This window comes from Oncorhynchus masou, chromosome 9 (genome assembly GCF_036934945.1).
Source record: "Oncorhynchus masou masou isolate Uvic2021 chromosome 9, UVic_Omas_1.1, whole genome shotgun sequence".
Classification (NCBI taxonomy): domain Eukaryota; kingdom Metazoa; phylum Chordata; class Actinopteri; order Salmoniformes; family Salmonidae; genus Oncorhynchus; species Oncorhynchus masou.
In genome coordinates this window covers 63,198,439-63,222,309 of record NC_088220.1, presented here as the reverse complement: position 1 = coordinate 63,222,309, position 23,871 = coordinate 63,198,439, and the positions used below count along the sequence as shown (strand labels likewise).

The following is a 23,871-nucleotide window of genomic DNA, read 5'->3' as shown; positions in this document are numbered from 1 at the left end:
GCCCTTTCAAAATGTAGATAATAAAACATTTGACCTTTCCATTGTGTTAACAATGGAGGATTGGTTGAGTTCCAGATTTTAAGTATTCGTTTTTTCAAGATGAACGAAGAAAAAAGTATCCGCCCATAATTTTTTGATTTCATAGCATTCCCAGAAAGCATGGATTATTGAGTCATTGTTAGTTTGGCACTGAAGGAATGACTGCCGTTGTGCTGTAGAATTTGTAAGTTTGTCTCTTGTGTAATAAATTATATACATTAGTTTACACTGGATTAAGCGTACATGTATGTTAACTGTACTTTCTTTAGTTATGTTCCAACATTCCCTCCATTTTATGCCAATATCAGTTATTTTTAAGTCTTGGTTACAATAGTTTTTTTTCTAAGAGATTGTCTGTTGGATAGGCTCTCTGAAAGGTTTTGTATATACAGTGTATCTGACCTATCATATGATTATCCTTATCTGACTCAAATAATACCTCAGATTGTTCTGATGTCTTGATATGAAACTTTTTTAGGTTGCATGTATTTTGAAATATCTACACTGGTCAGTCCTAGTTAGATAAAATAAAGGTAAAATAAAAAATGCTTTTTAATTCTGTCATGGAAATAAATGTATTTCATATTACCAAGTCATTTATGGTTTCTATGCCTTTAGTTTTCCATGCAGACCAATTTATCTGTGAATTCTGAAAAGCTATCCAAGGATTGTTCCATAGGGTTGTGTTTTTAGGGAGTGATATTGGTTCTTGTAGAATACATTTAATTTTCATCCATATTATTTACACTGTTCTTAAGTTGTTAATGTTCTGAGCTTTATCCTTTGAAAATAGACACTTGAAAAGATTCTGGGGATGAGCATGAGCATCTTCAATATGTACCCATTGCTCCTCTTTAGTGCATTTAACTAAATGTCGCAAATAAAAGCCTTGGGTAGGGAGTTGATACAATTCCATGTCTGGAAGGTTAAAAACACCCTCAGACTTAGGAAGATGTACAACTTTCCTTTTTATTCTATGGGTTTTATTTGATTTGCCCTAATAAAATCTGTTATGAATGCACATCTGTTGCCCTGTCTGTTGCAGCAGGTGTGTGCAATTGTAATTAAGGGTGGGGCCTCTAAGTAGGCCTACCTTGTGCACACAATCTTGGCCATTCAGGAGGCCCTCACCTTGTGAAGGTTATTCTGTGAAAGGAGGATGAGAGTGGGGGCAGTGTAATTTAGTCCAAATTCTATGGATCAGGATTTGCTCATCCAGAAGCGGCGCTCCTAGTGGCCGGGGACTTTAATGCAGGCAAAATAAATCAGTTTTACCTCATTTCTACCAGCATGCCACATGTGCAACCAAAGGAATAAATACTCTCGACCACCTTTACTCCACACACAGAGATGCATACAAAGTTCTCCCCCGCCCACCATTTGGCAAATCTGACCATAATTATATCCTCCTGATTCCTGCTTACAAGCAAAAACTAAAGCAGGATGTACCAGCGAATTGCTTGATACGGAAGTGGTCAGATGATGCGGATGCTACACAACAGGGCTGTTTTGCTAGCACAGACTGGAATATGTTCCGGCATTCATCCAATGGTCATGAGGAGTATATCACTTCAGTATTCGGCTTCATCAATAAGTGCATCGACGTCGTAACCACAGTGACCTTATGTACATATCCCAACCAGAAGCCATGGATTACAGGCAACATCCGCATCGAGCTAAAGACTAGAGCTGACACTTTCAAGGAGCGGGACACTAATCCAGACGCTTATAAGAAATCCTGCTATGCCCTCAAACAAACCATCAAACAAGCAAAGCGTTAATAAAGGATTAAGATGGAATCCTACTACATCGGCTCTGACGCTGCCGGATGTGGCAGGGCTTGAAAACTATTACGGATTACAAAGGGAAAACCAGATGCGAGCTGCCCAGTGACGCGAGCCTACCAGATGAGATAAATGTCTTTTATGCTCACTTCGAGGCTAGCAACACTCCTTCACTGCAGCCGACGTGAGTAAACATTTAAACGTGTTAACCCTCGCAAGGCTGCAGGCCCAGACGGCATCCCCAGCTGCGACCTCAGAGCATGTGCAGACCAGCTGGCTGGTGTGTTCACGGACATATTCAATCAATCCTTATCCCAGTCTGCTGTTCCCACATGCTTCAAGAGGGCCACCATGGTTTCTGTTCCCAAGAAAGCTAAGGTAACTGAGCTAAACGACTACCGCCCGCAGCAATCACTTCCGTCATCATGAAGTGCTTTGAGAGACTAGTCAAGGAACATATCACCTACCTGACACCCTAGACCCACTCCAAGGAACAGTAGTTGAAAGGGTAGTAAGTTTTAAGTTCCTCGGCGTACACATCACGGACAAACTGAATTGGTCCACCCACACAGACAGCGTTGTGAAGAAGGCGCAGCAGCACCTCTTCAACCTCAGGAGGCTGAAGAAATTTGGCTTGTCAACAAAAGCACTCACAAACGTCTAAAGATGCACAATCGAGAGCATCCTGTCGGACTGTATCACCGCCTGATACGGCAACTGCTCCGCCCACAACCGTAAGGCTCTCCAGAGGGTAGTGAGGTCTGCACAACGGATCATCGGGGGCAAACTACCTGCCCTCAAGGACACCTACACTACCCGATGTCACAGGAAGGCCATAAAGATCATCAAGGACAACAACCTCCCGAGCCACTGCCTGTTCACCCCGCTATCATCCAGAAGGCGAGGTTAGTACAGGTGCATCAAAGCAGGGACCGAGAGACTGAAAAACAGCTTCTATCTCAAAGTTATCAGACTGTTAAACAGACACCACTAACATTGAGTGGCTGCTGCCAACATACTGACTCAACTCCAGCCACTTTAATAATGGAAATGGATGGAAATTGATGTAAAAAATGTATCACTAGCCACTTTAAACTATGCCACTTTTATGTTTACATACCCTACATTACTCATCTCATATGTACAGTGGGGCAAAAAAGTATTTAGTCAGCCACCAATTGTGCAAGTTCTCCCACTTAAAAAGATGAGAGAGGCCTGTAATTTTCATCATAGGTACACTTCAACTATCTTTACGTACATATTCTTTATCCCTTTACACTTGTGTGTATAAGGTAGTAGTTGTGGAATTGTTAGGTTAGATTGCTCGTTGGTTATTACTGCATTGTCGGAACTAGATGCACAAGCATTTTGCTCCACTCGCATTAACATCTGCTAAACATGTGTTTGTGACAAATAAAATTTGAGTTTGATTTGAACACTGAAGCATGCATGAGAGCACCAGCTGTTCTGGACGACTACGTGATAACGCTCTCAGTTGCCGATGTGAGCAAGGACTTTAAATAGTCCAACATTCACGGGGCGGCAGGGTAGCCTAGTGGTTAGAGCGTTGGACTAGTAACCGGAAGGTTGTGAGTTCAAACCCCCGAGCCGACAAGGTACAAATCTGTCGTTCTGCCCCTGAACAGGCAGTTAACCCACTGTTCCCAGGCCGTCATTGAAAATAAGAATGTGTTCTTAACTGACTTGCCTGGTTAAATAAAGGTAAAAATTAACTTGTAAGTCGCTCTGGATAAGAGCGTCTGCTAAATGACTTAAATGTAAATGTAAAATTCACAAAGCCGCAGTGCCAGACGAATTACCAGGACGTGTACTCAAAGCATGCGCGGACCAACTGTCAAGTGTCTTCACTGATATTTTCAACTTCTCCCTGACTGAGTCTGTAATACCTACATGTTTCAAGCAGAACACCATAGTCCCTGAGCCCAAGGAAGCGAAGACAACCTGCCTAAATGATTACCGCCCCGTAGCACTCACGTCGGTAGCAAGGAAGTGCTTTGAAAGGCTGGTCATGGCTCACATCAACAACATCCTCCCGGATACCTTAAACCCACTACAATTCGCATACTGCCCTAACTGATCCACAGATGACGCAATCTCAAACGCACTCCACACTGCCCTTTCCCACCTGGACAAAAGGAACACCTAAGGGAGAATGCTGTTCATTGACTACAGCTCAGCGTTCAACACCATAGTGCACACGAAAGGTCATTACTAAGCTAAGGACCCTGGGACTAAACCCTCTGCAACTGGTTCCTGGACTTCCTGACGGGCCACCCCCAGGTGGTAAGGGTAGGCAACAACATGTCTGTCACGCTGATCCTCAACACTGGGGTCCCTCAGGGGTGTGTACTTAGTCCCCTTCTGTAATCCCTGTTCATCCATGACTACGTGTCCAAACATGGCTCCAACACCATCATGAAGTTTGCTGATGCCACAACAGTGGTAGGCCTGATCACAGACAATGATAAGGCCACCTATAGGGAGGAGGTCAGAGACCTGGCAGTGTGGTGCCAGGACAACAACCTCTCCCTCGATATGAACAAGACAAAGGAACTGATCATGGACTACAGGAAAAGCTGGGCCTAACAGGCCTCTATTAACACCGACGGGCTGTAGTGGATCGGGTCGAGAGTTTCAAGTTCCTTGGTGTCCACATCACCAATGAACTATCATGGTCCAAGCACACCAAGACAGTTGTGAAGAGAGCTCAAAAGGTTATACAGCTACACCACCGAGAGCATCCTGACCAGTTGCATCAAATCAAATCAAATGTATTTATATAGCCCTTCGTACATCAGCTGATATCTCAAAGTGCTGTACAGAAACCCAGCCTAAAACCCCAAACATCAAGCAATATAGGTGTAGAAGCACGGTGGCTAGGAAAAACTCCCTAGAAAGGCCAAAACCTAGGAAGAAACCTAGAGAGGAACCAGGCTATGCGGGGTGGCCAGTCATCTTCTGGCAGTGCCGAGGGGAGATTATAACAGAACATGGCCAAGATGTTCAAATGTTCGTAAATGACCAGCATGGTCCAATAATAATAAGGCAGAACAGTTGAAACTGGAGCAGCAGCATGGCCAGGTGGACTGGGGACAGCAAGGAGTCATCATGTCAGGTAGTCCTGAGGCATGGTCCTAGGGCTCAGGTCCTCCGAGAGTGAGAAAGAAAGAGAGAACGAGAGAATTAGAGAGAGCACACTTAAATTCACACAGGACACTGAATAGGACAGGAGAAGTACTCCAGATATAACAAACTGACCCTAGCCCCCCGATAAACTACTGCAGCATAAATACTGGAGGCTGAGAGAGGAGGGGTCAGGAGACACTGTGGCCCCATCCGAGGACACCCCCGGACAGGGCCAAACAGGAAGGATATAACCCCACCCACTTTGCCAAAGCACAGCCCCCACACCACTAGAGGGATATCTTCAACCACCAACTTACCATCCTGAGACAAGGCCGAGTATAGCCCACAAAGATCTCCGCCACGGCACAACCCAAGGGGGGGCGCCAGCCCAGACAGGAAGATCACATCAGTGACTCAACCCACTCAAGTGACACACCCCTCCCAGGGACAGTATGACAGAGCCCCAGTAAGCCAGTGACTCAGCCCCTGTAATAGGGTTAGAGGCAGAGAATCCCAGTGGAAAGAGGGGAACCGGCCAGGCAGAGACCGCAAGGGCGGTTCGTTGCTCCAGAGCCTTTCCGTTCACCTTCCCACTCCTGGGCCAGACTACACTCAATCATATGACCCACTGAAGAGATGAGTCTTCAGTAAAGAATTAAATGTTGAGACAGAGTTTGCGTCTCTTACATGGGTAGGCAGACCGTTCCATAAAAATGGAGCTCTATAGGAGAAAGCCCCGCCTCCAGCTGTTTGCTTAGAAATTCTAGGTACAATTAGGAGGCCTGCGTCTTGTGATCGTAGTGTACGTGTAGGTATGTACAGCAGGACCAAATCAGAGAGATAGGTAGGAGCAAGCCCATGTAATGCTTTGTAGGTTAGCAGTAAAACCTTGAAATCAGCCCTTGCCTTGACAGGAAGCCAGTGTAGGGAGGCTAGCATAAGTAATATGATCAAAAAAAATGTTGGTTCTCGTCAGGATTTCTTTTTTGGTTCTAGTCAGCATCACTGCCTGGTATGGCAACTGCTCGGCATCTGACCATAAGTCGCTATAGAGGGTAGTGCGTGCAGCCCAGTACATCACTGGGGCCAAGCTTCCTGCCATCCAGGACCTAAATACTTGTTGGTGTCAGATGAAAGCCCAAAAAATTGTTGGAGACTCCAGACACCCAAGTCATAGACTTTATTTATCTGCTACCGCACCGCAAGCGTTACTGGAGATACAAGTCTAGGACCAAAAGGCTCATTAACAGCTTCTACCCCGAAGCCATACAATTGCTGAACAATTAATGTGCCACTGGACTATTTACATTGACCCCCCTCCTTTGTCTTGTACACTGCTGCTACTCGCTGTTTATTATCTATGTATAGTCACTTCACCCCTACCTACATGTACAAATTACCTCGACTAGCCTGTACCCCTGCACATGGACTCTGTACCGGTAACCCCAGTATATAGCCTCGTTATTGGTATTTTATTGTTACATTTTATTATCTTTAACTTTAGTTTATTTGGTAAATATTTTCTAAACTCTTTCTTGAACCTCACTGTTGGTTAAGGGCTTGTAAGCATTTCACGGGAAGGTCTACACTTGTTGAATTCGATGCATGTGACAAATAACGTTTGATTTGATTTGAGTGTGCATGCCCTGGGATGTTGCCACTGTTCCACCCTCCTCCTCACTTCCATTTCCCCTTCCCCCACAGGGGCCAGAGAGGCCAGCTGTGGGGAGTGTGTGCTCTGTTTATAGAAAAAGTGATGGGAGAACAATGGTTTATGGAGCAGCACAGTTTCTCACTAATCGAGTTTCAGTCTTTCCAAAGTTAGCTGTTAGTCTAAACAAACTAGTTGCTGGATTTGTATTTTCATTTTAGTGAGAAATAATTTTGTTTCAGATATGTGCTCTCATTGGCTAACAAATTCAATTGAAGTTGAGAAATTCCTTCTTTGTATCAAACCTCATAAATTCACATTTTATACAGCCTGACCTGTGATGGTGATAGTTTTCCATAGAAACAAAAAACATTGTTTCATAGTAAGTTAACAATATATACCCTGATAATGTTTTTAGCCCTGTCATATAGTTCAATCTTCTTGTTTGTGTTTTGTGAAGTAAGATGAGTGGCCCCTCCCTTGATTCTCTGGTTTTCTGGAAGTAGGCCACCACCCACACCACTCCCCCTTCTCTCGAGTCACAGTCAGACACGAACAGACTGGTTGAGTGGCAACACACTACGAGAGGGGGAACAAATCTGTGGAATTGGAATGAGCCCTAGCTTGCCTCCCTCTGAGCCTAGGAAGTGTGAAACGTGAGACAAGCTGCACCTATTCTCTGTGAGTAGTTCTGAAAGCACAAGTGGGAAATACAATATCTAGAACATTGACTCCCTTCAAACACCTGGAGCTGTGACTGTCCTGAGATCTCTCCCCTCACACGTACTCGCCAACGGACCGTGGAGGTGTGAGAAGAGCCGTGGCGATAAGCAGCTGACGTGAAACAGGCGAAGAACAAGGAAAAAGAGAGTAAAAAGAGAGAGAGGGATAGGAGAAGAAAATGGAGGCCTTGCTTCCTGTGTTGCAGCGGCACCCTGGACTGTCTGTGTTGGTGTGCGCTCTGATGTTCCGGGTGGCCCACCGACTACTACAGAACCTGCCTGTTCCCAAAGCGGTGGCGGTGGATGACTTCCGCTCCTGGAAGTGGAGGAACCTCTCGGTCTCTATGGTCCACTCCCTCCTGACAGGGACTTGGGCTGTGACCTGGTGAGTCACTCTCTGCACTGGGACACCATTGTTAATTCATAGTGGATCCACATGATGTTGTGTTATTTAAGGGTGTGTGGTGCAGAGCAGTAACACTGACTGGCGGGGGAGATGGGGGAGACAGGGGAAGGAGTGGGGAGACTAAGGCATTCTCAAGTGGGGAGTTAAATACCACAGTACAGTTTACAAAATGGCATCCTCGGGAAATAAATACTTGTTGAGCTCTGCAATACCACAGATAGAACAATGAGACAGATATTTCACCAAATGTATAAATGTGAAGCATCCGCTTGGCGTTTTCACTCACTACCAAATATGGAATGAGATGGATTTTGTCCGACATTGTGCAAATTTTCTCATTGACGAAACATTTGATCTCTACAGTTTTCTGTTCACAAAACTAGAATCTGTTACGAACAGTGTGGACTGAGTTTTGTAGACTTTACCAAAGGTTTTAGAAATTGTGCGAGTTATGAGTGCAAAGGCTAATTGAATTATTGCACACACTCACTTCACAGAGAAAGCATTCCCTAATGGAAATATGCAAATGTAGGCTAGAACACACCAGTAGGATCTCGCTAGCTCGTGCTTGGCTCTGCCCACCTCCTTGGTTATTCTGCCCACTATCACTAATTTGTTCTCATTTGAAAACGACAGGCTGTGGTCTAGATGAGCATGGTGATGTGTTAATGTCATGCTTGTAGTTTAGAGTAGCTGATTAGGGCAGTAAATGTTCCCCTTTGTAGTTAATAACTATCAATATGTGTCAGAGGTGAGCCAAATATTGAGTCAGCAACAATGGCGCCTTAATCAGATTCAGATTGTGGCAGTTTAGAAAGCACATCTGTTTTGACATTAGAAAAATAGCCTAATTCTTGAGAATCCACTCAAGTCAATTAGCCTACCTTAGTGTCACGCCATAGACATTTTTATTTTTTACGATTCAGTCATAAGCTTGTGAAGTAGCCTATTTCAAAGAGAGCAAGTAGGTGAACTGGAAAAACCTGCTGGCTAGACTGTCGTAAAAGCTGTTATTTAATTGTTACACACATTGTTTTTGTAGTACAAGTATACATTATTTAAAACATTTTTTTTTTTTTTACATATAGCTATGCTACTTGTATAGTTCGCTGACTACAACACATACATACATTGGCAGGCTGTGTACTAATAGATGTATCAACACTTGTTTCATAAGAAATTGAAAGCAGCTATATTCAACAAGCTGCTTGGACAAGCTGTTCATGCAGTTCACTGATTATTGCCATACACATGTTTACCCTGACCTGCTAGAAAGCACCAGGTTACTCAATAACAAGGGAATGTTATGTCTTACCATAGACTTTGCTTTAGACCTTGTTAAGGCATGTATCATCTCATAAAGAAGCAGGAGAATATGTTACCAGATAGTGATACTAAGTGTGTGCTTAGTCGGGAGGGGTTCCCAAACTTGGTCCTGGGGCCTCCCCTGGATGCACGTTTTGGTTTTTACACTCAGGGGAGGCCCCAGGACTGAGTTTGGGAAACCATGTGCTACAGGAGTGAGCCATGTGCGTCTGAATGAGAAGATCTCAGACCTAACTGTCCATAACCATGTATCCCTGTCCTCTCCAGTGTTTTCATCTGGCCTGAGATGGCAACCAACATTCACTCCTTCTACACGGCCCCAGCCTACATACTCATCTGCATCTCATCAGGTCAGTCACTACCCCTTTAAGATGGCTGCTAAAAGAGCTGTATGTGAAATAGTTAATTCATTCCCAGTTCACCTTTATTGAACTATGAACATTGACTACCACTGGCATGGGAGAGTAGGGTTCATCGTGGAGAATCTGTAAACATGCTATTTTGAGACTCTCACTCCAATGTTGAACTTTATAATAAAGGCTTCAGTCTGGCTTGATCAAATAAATAAAAAAAAGTTAAAAGGCATGGAATGAATTCGGAGCACTTGCTCACACAGAACACACTATACTATCCCCCTCACCCCCTTTTTCTAGTAAAAGCTGGTATATCCTGGGAAACTAGATACTCTCCCACATTTAAGTGGCAACCAGGTTGAGAGAATGAACAATGCAGATCCGCCCATCTCACCGGGCTCAAATAGGGGATGGGCCACACCCTCAGATCGCTATGGGCACCAAAACTAATCCCCTAAAGACCCAGCAGTCAATAGCACTGCTGAAAGATGTGATGACAAGATGTGACTAGTGTTGGGTGTTATTATTCCGTGTGTCTCTCATGCATGCAGGTCTAAGGAGAGCCAGCCTGACAACCACAAACCTTCCGTTCCATTGAGACAGTTTGGCATGTATAGAGGTTCACACAACACTCATTTTGAAATCCAGTCTAAAGCGGTTTCTCTGTGTTTGCCTATCAAGTGTAATACATATGATAACTAGGATGGACTATGCCAGTACAGTTCAATATATTTCTCTACACTGATGTACATAGGACAGGGAAGTCCTGACCATTTCTTTCTGGTACCACTGTTATCAACCATTTCGATGGCCTTCATCCGTTGTTTGGACCTTGATAAGTAATCCATAGAAATAGAATCTCAGGCTCTGTTCCAATATCTACACTGCATAGAATTTGGATTGAAGCAATGTATTGGGCATGCACTCAAATGGGTATGCTGGTATGCACATTGGAACGTGGCCTAAGATTAGATACTGTATCTAAGAGCTATCTAATATATCTGCACGTTGACTTGGTACTGATACTCCATGTACATTATATAGCCAAGTTATTGTTACTCATTGTGTATTTATTATTACACGTTTTACTTTTCTATTGTTTCTCCATTTTCTTTCTCTGAATTTCTTTGAAGGGTCCATAATGAAGCATTTCATTGTTAGTCTACACCTGTTTATGTGATGAATAAAATTAGATTTAGGGCACTCCAAAAGGCTTAGAGAGACTGAAGCATTGATTTTTACTCTCCTTTGACAGGATACTTTGTTCAGGATGCAGGTGACATCATCCTAACTGGACACGCAAGAGGATCCTGGGAGTTCTTAATTCATCATGTCCTGGTAAGATAATTGACTTTTTATTGTTTCAGTTTGTACCTACTACCTGGTAAGATAATTTAAAAACGAGACCATAGGTAAATTGTTATAGCAGCTACAGGTAGATTGTGTCTGAAGGTTAGATACACCGTATTTAAATGTTGTTTTATGGCCTTGTGAAACCAGACTGATCGCTGCGCTCACACTCACAATTCACTCCTATGGAAGTGAAACAATGTGAGCTGTGAAGGAATTTTAATGGTGCTAAGAGATATCGCACTCCTCCTTGGGGGATTTTAATATGTCAGTAGTGGAATTTTAAAGGTGCCACAGTGAGGGCCTATTCTAAATGAATGCTCCAGTGTGTCTGTCCCCTGCAAGGGAACAACACCCACCATTGTGTGGGGGGGGATCTGTGTTGTGTTGAACACAGTGCATCTTGCCTCTGATCAGAGGCACACACTGAGCTGCACTTCCCTGTGTCTCTGATCAGTCAGTGGGCATGTATGTCCCAACTTCTCTAACATGGCACATACTGGAACACCTAAAGACCACTAGTTGGTTGATAGTGTTTTCTGGTGATCCATTAATCATACAATATATTCAATAAATTCAATATAAAGTTTCCCCCCCAGTTTTACTATTGCAAAGATTACGGTATCCCAATAGCCTTACTGCTGTAAGGTGGCAGAGTGCCATTGGTATATATTATTAACCCCTTTCTCTCTGTCCTTCCCTTCCTCAGGTGCTCTGGTGCTTCCTGTATTCTCTGTACTCGCACCTCTACGTGGCCGGTGCTGTGGTGGCTCTCTTTGTGGAGGTTAACAGTGTCACCCTGCATTTGAGGCTAATGCTGAAGCTAGCATCACAGCAGTCGTCCCCTCTGTACCAAATCAACAAGTTCCTCAACGTCTTCACATATGTCGTCTTCCGCCTCAGCGCACAGTTCTACCTCACGTATTACATCGTCCAGAACTACTCCTGGATGGACAAAGGAGGCTACTTCCTCATTACCATGATCCTCATGAACACCATGATCCTGATCTACTTTTATCGTCTTCTCCGTGCCGACTTCTTCCCCCGGAGCAGGCCTAGCATGGTGCTAAATGGCACCCATAACAACAACATCAAAAAGTTCCTCACTGAATGACACCGAGAGCGACATGGCTGTAAACTGGCGGTTGTGTTTGCCTTTTGTTTTGTTCGCTTACTGATATCATTCCTCATCAAGACGTCTCATCTGGTTGCATTGTCAAGCTCTGTCTTCACAACAACAACCATAACAGAGCTCTGTCTCTCAACAGCTCGTGTTGTAGTGAGAGGCAGCCAGGAAAGGATGGGGACAGTGGTACATTCCCTATAGTGATGCTTCTCTACTGATGATTATGCCCACTGTGGCTGAAGATCTCTCACGGACACCCAAACAGTGCAGCATAGAGTTAGAGACTGGTCCATTCACACTGGCTGGGAGAATCCTACTAACTTACCTCCAGGATACTGTGCCACTTTTGCTTCTGATCATGGCTAATACATTTATTTAAAATATAAGAATGTATGTGATTCATGTGGAATGCTCTTTAACAGAAAAAATACTTATACATTTAACATAATTTTGTGAATATATACAGTAGAGAAACAAACTGCCAAAGATATATCAGGCATCACCTTGGTGTTGTACATCCCACCCCACAAACTCTGTCAGCTGTAGCTTAGCAACATAGTTTTATTGAAATTTCCACTAATAGGATTTTGTTATATATACAGTATATACTATTCATAACTATAGTACAGTCAATATTTTTGACATTGTAACAAACTTTCAATCTTCCCTGCTTGGTCTTAACAGGTCAACACCAATACGTGGTTGACCAGCATTCTTACAACAGCGACCATTCATTCCATAAATCTAACATAGTGAAATGCATGTATCCCGTTGAAAGTAGCTGAATGTACGGCCAGGTCTACATTTTCTTGAGGTTACAAGAATCACTTATATTTATCTTTGAATTATTTATCAAAGTGAACCAAACCAAAACAGACAGGTCCAGAGGATGGGTTAGCAATGGGTTTTGGTAAGTTATAGTAGTACCTATACCACAGTTCCTTCTCAACAACCTTCCCTAGATAGCCCGTACTGTATGTTTATAGATGCAATGTTGGAGAAGATACCAATTACTTCACAGTAGAAGAACTGAAGGTGGACTAAAGCTACCCTTAAGAAAAATATAGTTTATGTAACTAAAGTTACTTTGAAAAAGTAGTACATTTTTCATTAAGTAGTTTAGATTAAGTTATGTAAATTTGAAATGCCATAGACTCTACAAATTGCAAGAACAGATTATCACTTTGGGGTCATATGGTAACAAAGAGTAATTTAACATATTAAACGCAACAATGTTTCAAGTGTGAATGAGGCAGGTCTGATGCTGAAAAAGAAATAAAATGATTGGTGAAGTAGGCAATCTTATATTTTTGCAAATAAAAGTAGTGTATAGTTCCAGTAGAAGTCGGAATTTTACACCTTAGCCAAATACATTTAAACTAGTTTTTTCACCATTTCCGACATTTAATCGTAGTAAAAATTCCCTGTCTTAGGTCAGTTAGGATCACCACTTTATTTTAAGAATGTGAAATGTCAGAATAATAGTAAAGATAATGATTTATTTCAGCTTTTATTTCTTTCATCACATCCCCAGTGGGTCAGAAGTTTACATACACTCAATTAGTATTTGGTAGCATTACCTTTAAATTGTTTAACTAGGGTCAATCGTTTCGGGTAGCTTTCCACAAGCTTCACACAATAAGTTGGGTGAATTTTGACCAATTCCTCCTGACAGAGCTGGTGTAACTGAGTCGGGTTTGTAGGCCTCCTTGCTCACACACACTTTTTCAGTTCTGCCCACAAATTGTCTATAGGATTGTGGTCAGGGCTTTGAGATGGCCACTTCAAAACCTTGACTTTGTTGTCCTTAAGGCATTTTCCCACAACTTTGGAAGTATGCTTGGGGTCATTGTCCATTTGGAAGACCCATTTGCGACCAAGCTTTAACTTTCTGACTGATGTCTTGATGTTGCTTCAATATATTCACATAATTTATCTTTCTCGTGATGCCATCTATTTTGTGAAGTGTACCAGTCCCTCCTGCAGCAAAGCACCCCCACAACATGATGCTGCCACCCCGTGTTCTTGTTTTGTATTTTAACAGCAACAGTTCCAACCTAGAGTAGTTTTCAACAATAATTTCTACAGTAAGATGTACTGGCCTTATCATCTTTCATCTTCATCTGTACCGTTACTAGGGTTACACTATCAGTAGCTAGCTTGCTTTGGCGAATGTTGGCTATTAGCTGTGTACAAGGCCAGCGGATTGTTTGAAAGAGAAACTAACATCTACTACTATGAGAGTTAGTTCGTACTCCCTTATTTCTGCTTATCATCCACCACCTGTTATAAAATGACAGCAATAGCTTACTAGCTAACTTACTTTTCCACTGTCGAAGCACTGTTTCCTGAAGCATTAATGTAAACTCACCCCATTCAGTACAAATGTGTGCAACCGCAACATTCAAATGAGGCTACAAAGAAAACCAATGGGACTGTAGCGACTGTGTTGATGTCAAAATCGGGGGTGTGAACTAGGTTTCCATTCAAGCGTTGAAATGGTAACCCTCCGTTACATCTTGACGTCTCATGTCGTAACGTACAGCATGCATAAGGCAACTAATTCTGTCTTACAGCCTCTCTCCACCAGGTGTAGCACTTCTATCATCCTTTAAAAACAAGAAATGGACAGTGAAGGGGGTAAGGGGGGGATACCTAGTCATTTTTTTCGTCATCATTGCATGCGATCATCATTCTCAAAGCCACTGTTTACTTCGAAGATCACTTTAGCACCGCCCTAAAAACCTGATTCAAATTTGACACATTCAAATAGGTATGTAATGACACATTATATAAACTCTTTATAGTGTTATATTTACATTTTAGAGGCGATAAGTTGGACAGATCAGTGAAAAAAAGCAATTTTCCCACACAACATCTCTCCTTCTCACTATCACGCATTAGTTTCGCTTCCCCACCCGCCATTTAAAAAAAGACTGGAAGGGCTCATTGACTGCTTGAATTATGCAGAAACGGGCAGCGTTTAGGTCATGTCATTGATTCTGTTGGAAAGGGGAGAAATTGTGCTTTACAATAGTATTAACATTACAGTTGATCTGGAATTATTACGTTTTTGGGGCGCTAAAATAAGGGCAATTGTACGGACCAAGGCTTACGTGAATTTACGTTATGCCATTTTGAAATAACCCCCAGAGTTTACCATCATGCTGTGAATGTATGGTCAATACGTGTCATTTTATTATTTTGTTCGTTAAGAAACTCATTACTAAGCCTTTCCACACACAAAACACATTGTGGGCGCTCTTCGTTATATATACGTTTGTATGAAAGAGAAAGAAATTCATCGCTGTATATGCGTTTCATGACAATTGAGCTCAGTAAGTCAGAACTTGTAGCTAGCATGCGTCCATTTGATGACAGCGGCGAGTGATGGCGTGTGGGAATGACAAGTCGATGGCAGACAGCGCATCATCTGCTGCTGAACCACAGCGCTGCATCGTATGTGTCGCGGAGTGATCTTCAAGAATACGGCAGAAAAAAAGATCCGGTAAATCGCGAAGCACACTCGCGCAGCTGCCAAACTGAACAAAGACCTCCTGTTTAAGATTAAGCAGAGAGCGCACCGAACAGAGAGCGCAGATGCGCTTGGCTAAATCAATTCCAATAATTAATGAAATAATTATTCATTTACTCTCATTCGTCGCGACCCACCATTAACAGGTCCGCGACCCACTTTAAGAAAGGCTGAACTAAATAGTTTATGAATGCTGTTGCAAATGCAAGACGAATAGACCACCTCCAGAAATTAATCTTCAAAACCAAATGTACTGTAATTTGCAAGATTTTGCGTTAAAATCCTGCCTAATTGTAATTTTCCATTGGCTACTACTGGTAAAACAACAGTCACCTCCCTGTATCCACGAGACAGGAAGTGTCGATGACCATAGAATATAGAAAAAGTGGCAAAGCAACGTAGGTCTATAGTAATTATCAAAGGTCAGAAAACCCAGCGTTCTGTCATCGGAGTAGGGTGCCAATGACTATAATGTTGGATTGTAGCCTACATGATTCTGTATAATAAACAATGTTGCAAAAAAAATGCCTGTTTGTGCTACACTGTGTCCAATGATATCTGCCGCCAGGGGGACTCGACCCGCGCTGAACATACTTCCCAAATTCTAACTAGAACCTGGAGGTGAGTCAGAGTCAGTGGTCCGCCTAAAAAACGAAATCATTTGCAGACTACGTTTTTCCCCACTCACTTCCGTAGATCGAGTCTATTTGGTGTAAGCAAATACGGTGCGTGTTTTGGAAAGATTGGGGTTAATTTATGTGAAATCCTCAAATCTAGAAACCAAACTAAAAGTCAAAGCATTGTTTTTATTGACTGAAAAACTGTTACTGCTCCGTGACGAAAGAACTCCATCCCGACCCGTTACAAGGTATGTAAGTCCAGTGACATCCCCGCTTGGACTCTGTTCCAGTTAGCAGCTTTTTTATTTAGCCTTTGTAGACAAAACTTCGGTTTTGTTTAACCATCTTGGGAGGTCATGTTTCAATTTGTCCACGTGTTTTGGTTCTTGGAGAGCATGATTACAATTATAAAAAAGCAGCAAGACTATTTTTTACAATCTATTCTCGATTCAATATGAATTAGCTATATTGTTGTAAACAGCTTCCAGTAAATATTTGTCTTTGTGCACAGAACAATAGGATTAAAATAGAGATTAGTGGATCATCTCCAGAATGTAGGAGTTACTGGCTACTGACTGACTCATAGGCTAATCATGTAGTGGCTTGTCATACCACGTGGCATAGGCTACTCTTGCTCAAAATTTTCATGTTAATAAAACCTAAATCTCTCTCTCCCCCTTATTTGTTTTTTCTTTTTACCCTGTAGGTCTCTCTGATCACTGTTATCTTGGCCTAATGTCTGTCCGGGTGCCATCCATGAGTGTGCTGCCTCCTGTTCGAAGGGACCGCATCATTGCTCAGCTTCCTCAGGTAAGCATCTTACATGCTATCAGTAAAACAATCATTTGAATGTGTTAACCTTGTCTGAGCTTGCAAAGCCACCTGTAACACTTTACTTGACACTCAGCGTCATAACACGTTATGACATGGTCATAACCATGTCATAAGGGCTGACATAACTTGTCATAACCTGTAATAATATGGTCATAACACTATCATGACAATATTTAGACCTGTTGTGACATATTGTGTTATTTTAGGGCTGGTTATGACACTTACATAAGAGTGTCAAAACCTACCACACAAGGCAAACATTCTATTACACCATAGCCTATGTGTCAACAGTATGTTTATGTTATGTTTTTTTTGCAATTGACCATATTAAATGATCATTGTAATTGTGCACACGTTGATGTCAGACATTCACCTACCCCAATGTTCTGTTGCTGATGAGTGGGATGAATGCAGGAGGTGATTTCAGGAGCAAGACCCGACACCCACTTTGAGACTAATAACTGACATAAGGGCATGTACAGTACGTGATAGGCCTATCTGGCTTATATGGTTATGATGGTCATAATGCTTCTTGACAGTGTCATAAAGTGCATTTTCTGCAAGTTATTCAAAATATTATGAAAAAAACATGACTGAAGAATTCATTACAACATCAACGAAACTAAGGATTTAAGAAACAAACTTTCAAACGAAAGGAAATGTCTTGGCATGGCAAAAACTAATTCGAATAAATGTGAGTTTTGACACTATTATGTAGGTGTCATAACCAGCCATAAAATAATGCAACATATGTCACAACAGGTGTAAATATATGGGTCATGACAGTGTTATGACAGGTTATGTTAGCTGTTATGACACATTATGACATAGTTATGGCCATGCCATAATGTGCTATGACACTGGGTGTCAAGTAAAGTGTTACCAAGCCACCAATCTCATAAAGCTGTGTTGATTATGTTCTAATCTAGTTTTACAGTAAAAAGGCTGCTGTGCACACTAAAGATGAGTTCAACTCCAAAGTGAAGACTGCCTGCCAGGAGCAACGCACTGGCACAGTAGGGTGGGTAGGCCACAAAACCTTTTCATGTTCAAGATATACAGGTTAGATATATACCTTATGGCATTATGGGGATGAGGGTGGTATGTTGTGTCTCATTGGGATCTTTGATTGTCTCTCTGTAAAAGTCTCCTTCTCCTCCAGTAGGTTTAAAATTGCTAAGGTCATAGTGGTTGGTGACCTGGCTGTGGGAAAAACATGTCTGATTAATAGGTAAGCAAAGCTTGGATACTGCTGATGCGTAGTACTTGATTGCAGTATGAGTCAACTGGGCAGTTTTGGTGAATCAATAACCAGATGGAATGCACAGCGTACAGCAAACTTGAATACTGCAGGTTGTATTTTTTTCTAGGTTGTTTGTAAGTACAGATTGTCAGACAATTTTCCTAATATTTCACGCTTTTATCATTAGGTTTTGCAAGGATGCATTTGACAAGAACTACAAGGCGACCATTGGTGTTGACTTTGAGATGGAGCGGTTTGAAGTGTTGGGGGTGCCTTTCAGCTTACAGTTGTGAGTCTCTTTCTAATGGTGTGTTCTACAGTATTAATCCCCAGAGCTAACCTGTGTCCCTTCACTCACCAATATCTTTCTCCTCTACAGGTGGGACACTGCAGGGCAGGAGAGGTTCAAGTGTATTGCTTCCACTTACTACAGGGGAGCTCAGAGTAAGGGGAGTTTCTCTTTTGAACAGTTTTTATGTCTCCACATCATTCATTAAGACCTATAACAATTTGCCATGTTCTTAGGGACAGATGTGATGAGGTTTGAGTTTACTAATGAAGTTAATTTTGTTTTCCAGCTATTGTTATTGTGTTCGATGTAAATGATGTGGCATCTTTGGGCCATGCAAGGTAAAATACATTAGAATCACCTGACATGACTATGGATGTGCATTTCAGCTGCACGTGTGCTCTGTAAACTCTCTTTGAATGTCACTGTGCTTATCCACAGGCAGTGGCTTGAAGATGCCTTGAAGGAGAATGATCCTACCAATGTCCAGCTTTTCCTGGTGGGCACAAAGAAAGACCTAAGTGTATGTGTTTACTCTTTTGATATACATTCTTCAGAGGCACAATTGATCCGTTTTAGTCTCTCCATTTCAAGATCATACTTCTTGATGAGGACACAACTTAGCCACTTCTTAACCACTGTTCCAGTATTCACCTCTGTTCCAGTGGTATGTTGTTGCTTTAGGGGAAGGTCAAATCTGGATTTTTTTGGGATAAAGGCCAACGGCATCAAGTATCCATGTCTTATTAAACACCATACCACAGGAATGCATTTTTCCAGAAGTCAAAGTTCAGACTATATACTGGATACTAAGATATTGAAAAAGATTCTGTATAAAATGCATGGAATACTGTATATTATTATTATACAGTATGTTTCTTTCTATTGGGTTTGTATTTTCCTCTTCTCTATGCTATTTCCTCAGTCTCCTGCTCAGTACTCTCAGATTGAACAGGATGCCATCGAACTGGCTGAAGAAATCAAAGCAGAATATTGGGTCTTGTCATCATTGACTGGTGGGTGGGCTAATACATCAAATCAATGTTGAGATTGGTAGCAATATGATAGGATGCAGCCTACTTGTTTGTAAGGCGGTATTATCAATTATCATAAACTAATTGTTTAAACATCTGAGGAACAAATGTGACTTCATGTTTTTCTTCTGTTTTTGTTGTAGGGGAAAATGTGAGGGAGTTTTTCTTCCGTATTGCATCATTGGCATTTGAGGCCAACGTTCTGGCAGAGCTAGAGAAGAGTGGATCAAGGCACATTGGGGACGTTATCAGTGAGTATACAACTGTACACTGTTAAAATATGGAAACAAGCATTACAGTGTCTTGCAAAAGTATTCATCCCCTTGGTGTTTATCCTATTTTGTTGCATTACAACCTGTAATTTAAATACATTTTTATTTGGATTTCATGTAATGGACATACACAAAACAGTCAAAATTGTTGAAGTGAAATAAAAATACTTAAAATAAGAAACGGAAATGTGGTGCTAGCATATGTATTCACACCCTTTGCTATGAAGCCTCTAAATAAGATCTGGTGCAACCAATTACCTTCAGAAGTCACATAATTAGTTAAATAAAGCCCACCCGTGTGCAATCTAAGTGTCACATGATCTCAGTATATATACACCTGTTCTGAAAGGCCAAAGAGTCTGCAACACCACTAAGCAAGGGGCACCACCAAGAAAGCGGCACTATGAAGACCATGGAGCTCTCCAAACAGGTCAGGGACGAAGTTGTAGAGAAGTACATACAGATCAGGGTTGGGTAATAAAAAAATATCAGAAACTTTGAACATCCCATGGAGCACCATTAAATCCATTATTTAAAAATGGAAAGAATATGACACCACAACAAACCTGCCAAGAGAGAGCCACCCACCAAAACTCACAGACCAAAACTCATGGCAAGGAGGATATTAATCAGAGACAACAAAGAGACCAAAGATAACCCTGAGACCAAAGATAACCCTGAAGGAGCTGCAAAGCTCCACAGCGGAGATTGGAGCATCTGTCCATAGGATCACTTTAAGCCGTACACTCCACAGAGCTGGGCTTTACTAAAGAGTGGCCAGAAAAAAGCCATTGCTTAAAGAAAAAAAATAAGCAAACACGTTTGATGTTCGCCAAAAGGCATGTGGGAGACTCCCCAATCATATGGGAAAAGGTACTCTGGTCAGGTGAGACTAAAATTGAGCTTTTTGGCCGTCAAGGAAAACGCTATGTCTGGCTCAAACCCAACACCTCTTATCACCCGAGAACATCATTCCCACAGTGAAGCATTGTGGTGGCAGCATCATGCTGTGGGGGATGTTTTTCATTGGCAGGAACTGGGAAACTGGTCAGAATTAAAGGAATGATGGAGGGCGCTTAAATACTGGAAAATTCTTGAGGGAAACCTGTTTCAGTCATCCAGAGATTTGAGACTGGGACGGAGGTTCACCTTCCAGCAGGACAATGAGCCTAAGCATACTGCGAAAGCAACACTCAAGTGGTTTAAGGGAAAACATTTAAATGTATTGGAATGGCCTCGTCAAAGCCCAGACCTCAATCCAATTGAGAATCTGTGGTATGACTTAAAGATTGCTGTACACCAGCGAAACCCATCCAACTTGAAGGTGCAGGAGCAGTTTTACCTTGAAGAATGGGTAAAAATCCCAGTGGGTAGTGGTGCCAAGCTTGTAGAGACATACCCAAGAGACTTGCAGCTGTAATTGCTGCAAAAGGTGGTTCTACCAAGTATTGACTTTGCTGAGGTGAATAGTTATGCACGCTCAAGTTTTCTGTTTTTTTCTGTTGTTTGTGTCACAATAAAAAATATTTTGCATCTTCAAAGTGGTAAGAATGTTGTGTAAATCAAATGACACAATCCCCACAAAAAATTGTGATTCCAGGTAGTAAAGCAACAAAATAGGAAAAATGCCAAGGGGGTGAATACTTTCGCAAGCCACTGTATGTAACATTAATAACATCACTTCTCTCGCCATGTTAACCCTGACTAGGTTACAGACAGGCCCTTGTATGAGTAACATAAGAAACACATAAGAGCCTTTTTTCATGCAAGTTTATTTGTTTGTTTCAGAAATTAACAGTAATTCAAACGTGTATGCAACATCAAAGAAGAAACAGTCAAACTGTTGTCAATGAAGACAAACACGTGACTACTACAGTTAAAAGGTACCAAAGCAAAAGACATAATTTACTCAGAAGAGAAACTGAGAACCACGGACCACTCCCAGACTCATGGAATTTGCAGTGAGAGCTAGCAGACTGGACAGAGACGTTTGCTTCCACAGACATTTGATTTTCATTTCTGCTGGCCCGGAAAGAACAGCTCCTTGGTTGGATGTGGATTCCTGTGGTGTTTGGCTTATTTTTGCCTATCTATAGTTTCGGAATATAATTTCCTCTATGTCATTGCACTCCATACTGTACAATTCCAGTTTTTGAGTGTTGACAGATTATCGCGTCACTGCTTAAATGGCTATGGAGTATGGACAATCATGGATGTCTACAAATACCTAATATGGATATTTTTAAGACACCACCATTAGGACTATTAGAGTTTTTACAGTGTTTTGTCTAGTGTTGTTTGCATGCTATATGTTTTTTGCACAATTTGTAACTATAGCTTAGATGGAAACTCATGACTCCATCCTGGGAGGTTATATTATGCTAGCTCAGGAGTATGATTTCATTGTTTGGATAGTCCTATTTTTAGCAGCACAGAGGCGTTCATACAGTATGAGAGATGTGTATTAGTCAGATGTACCTCATCTACGTTAGAGACAATAATATAACTGAGAATGATTCATTTTGAATTATATGCAATATTTGAATGACTGTTCTTATATTATCCCTCTAGTTGAATATCATAATCAGAGTGAAATGTACATACATATGTCTAGTTGTCCTTTTAGACAATAAAGATTATTTACGTTTTTTTCTTCTAATATGTTTAATTGCAGATGTAAGTTTTGACTCTATAAAGATATACTGTGTATCAGAAACTACTACACTTGGCTCAAAATATAGATTTAAAGCTTTAAAATCACTGCTTTGTATCAAATCAAACTGCTGTTTACCTTTAATTAGACTAATTCAAAGTTATTATTAAAAGTCCTATATAGGATGAGTCACTAATCTGTTATTCAATTATGTTTTATAACTGTTTGTCATATTAGCCAGGGCCTCTTAATATGAAACAATAATACATAAGGTCGCTAGTGAAAGTCTACACACCCTTTGCACAATCTTCACATTTTGCTGCCTTAAAATACAAATACAAAACATTTATTCAATTAAATATTTTTTCCTGTCAATCTACACGACCTACTCCATTTTTTCAAAGTTATTTTTGTTGCTGTTTCTAAATGACTAAGAAATACAACATTAGGATTGTTGTTGTATTTAACCTTTATTTAACCAGGCTAGTCAGGAACGGCAGGGTAGCCTAGTGGTTAGAGCGGTGGACTAGTAACCGGAAGGTTGCAAGTTCAAATCCCTGAGCTGACAAGGTACAAATCACAAATCTGTCGTTCTGCCCCTGAACAGGCAGTTAATCCACTGTTCCTAGGTTGTCATTGCAAATAAGAATTTGTTCTTACCCGACTTGCCTAGTTAAATAAAGGTGAAAAAAATAGGTATACAGTATATATAGGACAATGTCTGCTTCCATCTCACACTCTCAAACACGTAGATCCTATGAACACAGCTCACTTTTCAGCTCACACTCTCAAAACACATGGATCCCCTGAACGCAGATCCCGATCACCTGTTCACACACCTGTATGTCATTTACACACACTATTTAGTTTAGTTCATTGTACCCCATCATTGTGAGATATTGTTTGATTTTGTCCACAGTCTAGTCGGAGCGCTGTTTATGGCCATATTAGTCCTCCCGTGTGTCGTAGTTTTTGGCTGTCCTCACTAACAATGTTTTTGCCTATTCCCTGCCTATACTTTTGCCTATCAGATTTCCTGTCATCAACCTCTTGCCTGATATCCCGGACTATGTTATTAGCCTTTCCCCCTGCCTGTACTGTTACCTTTTTGGATTCCCTGTGTTTGACCTTCCCTGGATCATGGTACCTGCCTTCTCCTGTTGTCCTTTATTAAACAAACACCTGCTGTGCCCTGCGCTTGAAACCAGCACTCTGTCTCCCATCATACTCATTACACCTGTAACAGAATGTGACTGACAGAATGGGTGTTGTATGTGGAGGAAGAGGGCTGCAGTAGATGTCACAGATAGGGGGGAGTGAGGCCTAAGAGGGTTTTTATAAATAAGCATCAACCAGTGGTCTTGCGACGGGTATACAGAGATGACCAGTTTACAGGAGTTTAGAGTGCAGTGATGTGTCCTATAAGGAGCATTGGTGTCAAATCTGCATTGATTGCATACTGTATGTTAATAAACTCAGCAAAAAAG

The 23,871-nt window shown here is 41.6% G+C and overlaps 2 protein-coding genes across 3 annotated transcripts; both read left to right on the top strand.

Moving 5' to 3' along the window:
- Positions 1 to 7,145: 7,145 nt before the first annotated feature.
- LOC135546442 (TLC domain-containing protein 1-like) lies at positions 7,146 to 12,293 on the top strand. The gene is made up of 4 exons (XM_064974864.1): positions 7,146 to 7,728; positions 9,343 to 9,425; positions 10,684 to 10,766; positions 11,488 to 12,293. The coding sequence occupies exons 1-4, from the start codon at positions 7,523 to 7,525 to the stop codon at positions 11,890 to 11,892; spliced, it is 777 nt and encodes a 258-aa protein (XP_064830936.1). The 5' UTR covers positions 7,146 to 7,522; the 3' UTR covers positions 11,893 to 12,293.
- Positions 12,294 to 13,943: 1,650 nt separating this feature from the next.
- On the top strand, positions 13,944 to 22,379 carry LOC135546440 (ras-related protein Rab-34-like). Of its 2 annotated transcripts, none has more exons than XM_064974863.1 (11): positions 13,944 to 16,307; positions 16,766 to 16,869; positions 17,823 to 17,914; positions 18,059 to 18,124; positions 18,324 to 18,425; positions 18,516 to 18,580; positions 18,715 to 18,766; positions 18,867 to 18,948; positions 19,351 to 19,441; positions 19,603 to 19,710; positions 21,520 to 22,379. In XM_064974863.1, the coding sequence occupies exons 2-11, from the start codon at positions 16,795 to 16,797 to the stop codon at positions 21,582 to 21,584; spliced, it is 798 nt and encodes a 265-aa protein (XP_064830935.1). In that variant the 5' UTR covers positions 13,944 to 16,307; positions 16,766 to 16,794; the 3' UTR covers positions 21,585 to 22,379. The 2 variants fall into 2 exon arrangements, with proteins under 2 accessions (XP_064830935.1, XP_064830934.1); XM_064974862.1 differs by having other exon boundaries at positions 18,056 to 18,124.
- Positions 22,380 to 23,871: the final 1,492 nt, after the last annotated feature.